Source organism: Marmota monax, unplaced genomic scaffold, assembly GCF_021218885.2.
Source record: "Marmota monax isolate L192 unplaced genomic scaffold, Marmota_monax_Labrador192_F-V1.1 WCK01_AAM20220418_F8-fsc00021, whole genome shotgun sequence".
Taxonomy (NCBI): domain Eukaryota; kingdom Metazoa; phylum Chordata; class Mammalia; order Rodentia; family Sciuridae; genus Marmota; species Marmota monax.
This window is the reverse complement of record NW_026695228.1, coordinates 23,816,275-23,825,781: the sequence shown is the minus strand read 5'-3', so window position 1 is coordinate 23,825,781 and position 9,507 is coordinate 23,816,275. Positions and strand designations below refer to the sequence as shown.

Genomic DNA, 9,507 nt, shown 5'->3' with positions numbered 1-9,507 from the left:
ACACTCTTTTTCTCATTTCTAGGAATCACATGCATGTGGAACCAGGGAACGATACTGAATGTTTAAAATTCCTTCTTCTGGGACATGCAGAGGACACAGAACTGCAGCCCCTCATGTTTGGGCCTTTTTTCTCTCCATATACATGGTCACTGTGCTGGGGAACCTGCTCATCATCCTGGATGTCATCTCAGACTCCCACCTGCACACGCCCATGTACTTCTTCCTCTCCGACCTGTCCTTTGTGGACATCTGCTTCACATACAACATCGTCTCCAAGATGCTGGTGAACATCCAGACCCAGAGCAAGGCCATTTCTTACACAGGCTGCATCACCCAGATTCACTTTTTTGTACTCTTTCTTGTGTTGGATGACTTCCTTTTGACTGTGATGGCCTATGACCGGTATATGGTCATCTGTCTTCCCCTGCACAACATGGTCATCATGAAACACAGGCTCTGTGGATTGCTAGTTCTATTGTCCTGGGTTGTGTGTTTTTTACATGCAATTTTGCAAAGCTTAATGGTGTTGTGCCTGTCCTTCTGCACAGACTTGGAAATCCCACATTTTTTCTGTGAACTTAACCAGGTGGTTCAGTGTGCCTGCTCTGACACCTTTCTCAATGATGTGGTGACATATTTTGGTGCTGTCTTGCTGGCTGGTGGCCCCCTCATTGGTATCCTTTACTCTTACTGGAAGATTGTGTCCTCCATCCATGCAATCTCATCAGCTCAGAGCAAGTACAAAGCCTTCTCCACCTGTGCATCTCACCTCTCTGTGGTCTTCTTATTTTATGGCATAAGTCTAGGTGTGTACCTCAGTTCTGCTGTGACCCAAATCTCACACTCTACTGCAACAGCCTCAGTGATGTACAGTGTGGTCACCCCCATGCTGAACCCCTTCATCTACAGTCTGAGGAACAAGGACATTAAGAGGGCTCTGAGAAGATTTTGAGAGAGAAAGATAAAAGTGTCAATTGTTTTGAGACTGAATAAGTGCCCCTGATTGCAGGGCTCAGAGCCTCTGAGTCAGAATCTGGGTTTCTTTATCAGATTCTGGAAGCAGAACTTGCTCCTTCTCCTTTATTCCTGCATTTCAATTTCTTTGATTTCGAGTTCCTCATACAATTCCACTGAGTCATTATTTTTTTTGCACATTCTGATCTCTATGAAATTTAGTCCTTTTCATTTGTCACTTCTAAACTTTCTCAAAATATTCCCATCTTTGGATGAGAAAATCTTGAGAATTCTCATGTGTTCGATGAGTTATAATTTTAGAAATAAGTTAATCACAAATGACATATGTCATGATATTTAATTATTTATTTTGCTGAAAATAGTCATAATTTATATTCATTTGTGAAAATATTTATCAAATACGGCTGTTTTCATAATTTATTGTGGAGGTAAATCTTAAAAAAATTATTACTATGGATTGAACCCAAGGGTGCTTAACCACTGAGTCATATCCATGGACATTTCTGGTTTTTGTTTGAGATTGTGTTTGCTAATTACTTAGGGCCTCACTAAATTGTGGAGGCTGACCTTCATCTTTGATCCTCCTGCCTCAGCCTGCTGAGTCACTGGGATTACTCGCATGCACCACCATGCCCGACAGAGAATAAATTTTCAATTGTATGTTCATTTTTTTTCTTGTATTACTTCCAGCATTTCCAATCTTCATAAGGTAGCCTTTAACATACCATGATGTTACTGGTCATTAGGTCTTATTCTCAAATTTTGGATCCTGTTTCTTTTTCAGCATGGGTTCCACAGTGCCTAACATTGTCATGGGCAAAACAGGTCCCCAGAGGTACCTACTCCGCTGTTTTCCCAGGCACATGTTTCTATGTGCTAGACACCACTTTTGAAATGATAGCAATATATAAGTGGTGAATAGGTTACTGGTTTGAAGGTCCAGGCTCTGATCAGGGAAGGGAGTAAATGGGGCTATAATAGGGCAAATTCAGGACACTTGACTGATGGTAGCTATTCTGTATTTTATTTTGAATATCATAAATTATTGTAAATATTAGGTTAAGCATGATATTTCCACATCTGCCCACAGTGAGCACTGATCAAATCCAGCCTCCCTTTATCCACCCTCCCCAACACCTTTCCAATGTCTATTAATCTCTATCCTATGTTCAGGGTGACATTTTACTTTTTTTTAAAAAAAAACCTCCTCTTGAGACACCATGAAGTACTTGTCTTTTGGTATCTGCCTTCTTCACTTAGCACAATATCCTCTAGGTCCATCCACATTGCCCCCAAATAACAGGATTTCATCCTTACATATGAGTGAATGTGTTCAAGTTGTTTATATGCCACATTTCTTTCCTCCTCTCATCATTGATGGGCACTTAGGTGACTTCATAGTATAGCTCTTGTGAATGATGCTACAATAAACATGGCCATGGATGATTCTCTTTGCTGTGACTTCATTTCCTTGTTATTACTGTAAGCACCCTGGCTGTGATATTTTGCTCAGTGTTACCATGATGGAAGCTCATGAAAAGGGCCTTGGATCTCTCTCTGTCAGTTTTTACTACTGCCCATTAATTTACAATTTTCTCTAATTAAAATTTAAATTAAAATTATAAATAAAAAAGTGATGGGACATCTGAGGAAGCCGTTTATAAACTGTTCACAATTTGATGTGGTTCCCTTTCCTCTTGAACCCGTGACTGCTGTTAACTTTGTCCCATGTGACTGTTAGCTGTCATTGCTGTCATGGTGCATCCTGTGCTTAAAATTACTCTGTGTGCTTTCTTCAAACAAGAGCAGGTAAAAGAAAGAGAACACTGACTTGTTGACAATGGGCTGTGGCTTTCTGTCAGTCCAGACATAAAATGTACAGAAGAGTGTGGTGAAGTTTGCTTTCAGATTGGGGTAAAAATGTTGGATATTGAAATAAACAGATTTGGGACAATAAATAAATGCTGGCATCTGACGTTTCATTGCTCTCACTCTCTGCTGTGTAGAGAAGAGGGGAGACGGTACAGGTGGAAGTGTGATTTACACTGTGGCTTTTATTACTTAAGAACCTCTCCTACTGCCTCTCTTCTGCACACACATGGGAACCCCACACTCTTCTGAGATCTTGCCAGAGTCCTGAGTTCCTCTGTTCAGGCAACCTCATCAATAACATAGCAGGGTAGTTAGTTTCTAGCATTCAAGGTCTTTATTTCTTCAAACTCATACTCACAACCAAAATCAAGAATCAATATTTGGTCCCTCATTATAAAAATGTATGTTCATTACCAGCATGAAATTTCTGGTATTGTTAGCAAAGTGTGATGTGTGCAAGAGATGCCGTCTTGTGGTTTCACATTTCAGAAAAACACAGCTCACTCCTCTGTTAAAGAGGGACAGAGAAAATGTCTGGAGATGCCAGAGACTGTGTCCCCAATGTGAGTCAGTGTTTTGAGGGCACAAGATATCTAACCAGGGCAGGTTTCTTAGTTTTAGACATGGGAAGAAAATTGGAACACAAAGGGTGGATGTGGTGATGGGTGGTGGGACATCGGGAAGGTGAGGTCATAGATTGGTGGTAAAAGGGGGCAGATTAATAGCATGCCACTCTGATCTCAGGGGATCTATGCAAACTCTTCTTTTCCTGATTATAAACCAGAGTCCTGCAGGGAAATCAGGTGCTTAGAGTTTGGAATAAAAAGAAGGACATGTGCCTAATGAGCAGATAGAGAAAGCTGTAGGCTGTGATTGCTCCTGCCCTTTCTGAGTGCACACCTTAGGGCACACTTGATTCGTCAGGTTACTTGAGGACCAAAGCTGGACCCATTTCTGTTCTCTTGTCTGGGGTCAGAGCCTCACTCTGCATCTTCAGCATCCAGGGAAGAACTGAAGCTTATGCATGAAGACCTTCCCACCAGAGATGCCGCCCAGGTGAGCCTGAGAACCCAGCAGACACTGCAGGAGAGGACTGAAAAGAATGAAGGCAGGAGCTTTCACCTGAGGTTCCCTGAGAGCCCAACTAGCCTGGCCTGCAGCCCAGAGACGGTGGTGTCCCTTGCTAGCTTAAGTAATTTATTAATGGATTTATAAGATTCAAAAAATGAAAAGTGACCAAGAAATCAGCAACACGGTGTCACTGTTTACCATTAACTTATGGTAATGGAATCTCAATTAGAAGAGGGATGGGAGGCATGAAGTGGTTCAAATAAAGTAAAATGTAAGTCTGCTTACTTTGCAATGAAGGGGAATGGGTAAATCCAGTATGAAGTATGGAGAGATATGCACTGGAGGGAGGTCATTTTAAAAAAAAATTATAATGGAATAAATTTCAGCACATGTTCATATCGGTGAAAAAGATCCAGATTTAGGAATTTCTGTAAATAAATTCCTATAGGAGAAAATCATGATATAGATATTTCACACAATCTTCTTACTCTCTGGGTATCTACACGGATAATGAACTAACTTAATAAGTGAAGATGAGTATTCCAAAGAGTTTTATGTTGCAAGTATTTCACAACCTGTCAAGGTGAAGTCAACGGGATGGTCGTCGACCTCTCTATTTCAAATTGTTAAGACCCTTTGCTTAGGGTTGGAGTGTATTCCCTCTCATTCTATTTATTTTAATTCTTTAGAGTGTTTTTCACGGATTTTGCATGTTGTCCCTAGTTTCATTTACATATGCACAGCACATAAGCGGACATGTATTTGTGGGGAGTCTCTGAAGGTCTACAGATTGTAATGTTTTCCAATAGACCAGTGTTTATTATTGGGCTCCTGGCAGGGTTTTTCATTCTGAAAGATGTGACTCAACAATCACATACTTTTTGAGTTGTGAATCCTTGCTTTACATAAAAATCCTGGTGAAAGTTCTTCTGCACTCCTTACACTAATAAGTCAACTTTTCAACAGATTTCCAACTTATTTTCATGTCTCTCTTAGGTCTGTGCCTCTTGATTTTCCACGATACAATGTAGGCATTGCTCCTCATCATTTTACTGGAGTTCACATCCACAATCCACAAGTATATTGGAGTTTGTTTATCTTTAGATAAGAAACATTCAATCATAACTTTTTTCTCTACTTCCTTATCTTTTATTTCCAAGGCTCTAGCAAAATATTTTCACATTTTTTCTGGTACCCTTTTTTGATCATTATGCAATATTTTCGTGTATCAAAACATCACAATATGCCACATAAACTTATATAATTATTATGTCTAAGAAAATAACATGTTCAAAAAATTTTAAAAAGCCAAAAACCCAAGAACAATCATGAAATGATGCCACACACAAAAAACAAAATAAAAATATAAGGAATTAGAGTAAGGACCTAAGGAGATTGAAAGGATAATTACCCTGATGTGATCGTCACACAGCACATACATATATGGAATGATCACATATATACTGAGTGGACAGGCACAATGATTCTGTATGAATTTTAAAATAGTGAGAAAGGCCTTCCTTATCTGTAACGTAACTAGGGACAATCCAATAGGTCAGGTGAAAGGGGCAGAACTAGGGAAGATAGATCTGCTATTTCATATTCAAAGTTCCCCACTTTGCTGTAGGTATGTTGGATATCTCCTCTTGTGAATTGCTGATTTTTTACTTTTGGTCATTTTTTTTTCTTTTGAAGTGTATGGTCTGTCAGGTGCCTTGACACAAGGAAGAGGAACAGTGGGAGAGAGGAGAGGATGGAAAAGGGAGGTACTGGGAACTAAAGTGGAACAAAATCGATTTCCTGCACATGAAATTGTGCCAAAGTGACATTGACAGGGCTAGGACTCAGGAGCAGAGCACTTGCCTAGCATGTGTGAGGACCAGATTCAATTCTCAGTACCACATAAGAATAAATAAATAAAATAAAGGTATTGTGACCATCTACAACTAAAAATATCTAATGACCCCCACTATATGTATCAATGCAATGCAATAATGAAAACATTTAAAATGTAGATTGAGAAAATGATGTCACTACTTTGGTTTTTTTTGCAAATTTATTTTGCTGCTTATGGGTTGTGCTGGGCACCCAGGGAGTGTCACTGGGTTTGGAACACTGCCAGGACCAAGAAAGCCTTTTCTTCCTGGAGAAGAGACACCTGGGCTTGCAAGATCCTGTTCCCCTGGGTCCACATCAGCTCTCTCTCTCTGCCGTCACCTCTTCATATTCTGTCCACCCCTTTGCCTTCTCTCTCCTTTTCTCTCATTCTTCATCCTTCTCTATTTCTCTTTCTCCCTCTGTTGACTGCACAGATTTTCTTGCTCCTTTTTAAACACAGGGAAGAAGAGGAGCATTCTTTTTTTAAATTTCTTTCATACATGACAAGAGTGGAATGCATTACATACATAATTATCCATTCACAGCACAATTTTTTGTAACTCTGTAGATAAAAGAATTTTCATGCCAAATTATGCCATTATACATGAGCTCTCTTATTGATTTTTTTCATTACATTCTTAATACACCTTTATACCACAATTTATCATATCTATGTTTGTATATTAGGTGGGTTCACTAATTTGTTCATGGAAAGAGTGTCGAGTGGAATCTCCAGGTACCCTGTCCACATTCTTCAGAGAAAAGACAAACTCAGCTTTTTTTGTTGAAGCTCACAACCTTGTCAGGTTATTGGTGCTGAGAGGCCATGTCAGAAATCAGGCTCTGAGAGTGTGTGAGTGTGTGTGTTTGACTCATGGAGGACTCAGAAAAGGCAACCTGATCTTATATATTCCTGAGTTATTCTTAGCAGAGAGAGGCTAGAACTTAACCCTCAGCTGGTAGCAAGGAGGGAATCCTTTTGCAATCCACAGAATACGTTTGCATCAAATCTAAGGGCAAAGATTCTGGGTGTGGATGAAGGAGTCCCTGTACCTTGTTGCCTCAGAGAGCAGTGAGGCCAGCTCATCCTTTAATATTCTCTGACACCATCTCTCATCACTCTCGGTCTTTTTCCTCCTCCTTGCCAACAGCTTTCTTTTATGCCTCAGTTTTTTGAAACAAGCATGTTCCTTAGGACCTGTGCACTGACTGTCCCCACAGTGAAGACCACTCCACTGAGGATGACATGGGGGTCCTGCCCTGCCTTCCTTGTGGTCTCTGTTTGGATGACCCTCTTCCTGCTGGTTTTCCCAGCATTGCTGTAAAAGTACAACTACCTCTCTACTCATTATTTTTCCTCTTAGTACCCATCACCATGGGACTTATTAGGTGATTTTAACCATTTTTGCTTATGTTCTTTCCCTCTCTTGGGATAATGCGGACTTCTTTGTTTTAACTCATACAGATTACTGATCCAATGTATGGATCTTAGTTGGTACTCAGTAATTAGTATTGCTTTATTTTTAATTGACATATAATTATCAAGGTCACAAAAATTTTATATTTATATACATGTATAAATTTTATAATAATTGAACAAGTATGATGGCTTAATTTTCTGAAACATTTATTATTTCTCTGTGACAAATATTCAAAGTCCCCCCTCTATTTTAAAATACTTAACATATTATTTTTAACTATAATCACCCTACTCTGCAATACACCAAGAAGCTATTCCTCTTCTCTTACTGTAATTTTTCCCCTTGATGAGCTTCTTCTCATCCCATTGGGCTCAAAATGCACCTCAGCTTCTGTGACCATCATGGTATGCTGACATTCTAGGAGATCAAATTTCTTAGAATACACACAGGAATGATATCATGCAGCTTTAGTGTTCCTGTACCTGGTGATTTCACTTCATAAATGTCCCCCAGGTTCATCTATGTTGTCTCAAATGATAAATTCATCATTTTATTAATAGCTGAATATTATTCCACTGCATATCTGTACCACTTATAAATTGCCAATAGCCATCTGAAATGTGCTCACAATTGCTAATTATCTGGGAAATGCTAATCAAAAATATGTTAGACTATGGCCTAACTCCAGTTGGAAGAGCTATTATCAAAAAGACCAAGGATATCAAGGGCCAGTGAGTATGTGGAGAAAAAAAGGAATCATGACTTAGAGTTGGTGGGAATGCAAGATAATGAAGCCATTATGGAAAATCAATATGGAGAATCCATAAAATTTAAAATACAGTTATCACTTGAGGCAGCAATCCTACTACTGGGTATGTGGCCAAAGTAAATGAAATGGGGATTTTGAAGAGATCTGGCCTTCCACATTGAATGATGCAGAATTCACTGTAGCCAAAACACAGAAACAACCAAAGTGTTCATGAGGGTTGCTAATTTATACTTCTCAAAGGCATGAATAACTTTCTCTTTAGAATTCTGAAATGCATGACTTCCTAGTGAAACCTTGAGAATGAAACAGGAATTCCTCATCAGAGGTGGCACAGGATCCCTTAGGGGCAAGAGCCACACATGTTCTATAGAAGAAAATTTCATTATTTCCCTTGGCTTTTTTCTTTTTTTGAGGTATATGGATGGTATCCAGCGCGTTGCATATGTTAAGCAGCCACTCCAACATGAGTTGCACACCATCACTTAAATTAATTTTTACAGCAAAATATGTACTGTTTCATTTCAATGTTGTAAGTATTGCCTGTTTGTAAAAATTAGTTATGCTCTATTTCTCATTTCTGGTAGTCACATGCATATGGAACCAGGGAATGGTACTCAACGTTTAGAATTCCTTCTTCTGGGACTTTCAGAGAACCCAGAACTGCAGCCCCTCCTCTTTGGCATTTTCCTGTCCATGTACCTGGTCACTGTGCTGGGGAACCTGCTCATCATCCTGGCCACCATCGCAGATTCCCACCTGCACACTCCCATGTACTTCTTCCTCTCCAACCTGTCCTTTGTGGACATCTGCTTCACCTCCACCATCATCCCCAAGATGCTGGTGAACATCCAGACACAGAGCAAGGCCATTACCTACACAAGTTGCATCACACAGATTCATTTTTTTGTACTCTTTGGTGGTTTGGATGACTTCCTTTTGACTGTGATGGCCTACGACCGGTTTGTGGCCATCTGTTACCCCTTGCACTACATGGTCATCATGAACTGCAAGCTCTGTGGACTGCTAGTTCTGGTGTCCTGGGTTGTGAGTGTCTCATACGCACTGTTACAAAGCTTAATGGTATTGCGGCTGTCCTTCTGCACAGATTTGGAAATCCCACACTTTTTCTGTGAACTTAACCAGGTGATTCAGCATGCCTGCTCTGACACCTTTCTCAATGAGGTGGTGATATATTTTGCTTCTTTCTTGCTGGCTGTTGGCCCCCTCACTGGCATCCTTTACTCTTACTGCAAGATAGTGTCCTCCATCCGTGCAATCTCATCAGCTCAGGGCAAGTACAAAGCCTTCTCCACCTGTGTGTCACACCTCTCTGTGGTCTCCTTATTTTATGGCACAAGTCTCGGTGTGTACTTCAGTTCTGCTGTGACACAAAACTCACACTCCATTGCTACAGCTTCTGTTATGTACACTGTGGTCACCCCCATGCTGAACCCCTTCATCTACAGTCTGAGGAACAAGGACATCAAGAGCGCTCTGAGAAGATTCTGTGAGAAAGTTTAA

The 9,507-nt window shown here is 40.1% G+C and overlaps 2 protein-coding genes across 2 annotated transcripts; both read left to right on the top strand.

The window, feature by feature from the left end:
* The first annotated feature begins 211 nt into the window (after positions 1-211).
* On the top strand, positions 212-952 carry LOC124087701 (putative olfactory receptor 7A2). Its single transcript, XM_046436670.2, has one exon. It carries the CDS (start codon positions 212-214, stop codon positions 950-952), a length of 741 nt encoding a protein of 246 aa, XP_046292626.2.
* A 7,628-nt stretch (positions 953-8,580) lies between these two features.
* Positions 8,581-9,507, top strand: LOC124088179 (olfactory receptor 7A5-like). The gene has a single exon (XM_046437671.1). It carries the CDS (start codon positions 8,581-8,583, stop codon positions 9,505-9,507), a length of 927 nt encoding a protein of 308 aa, XP_046293627.1.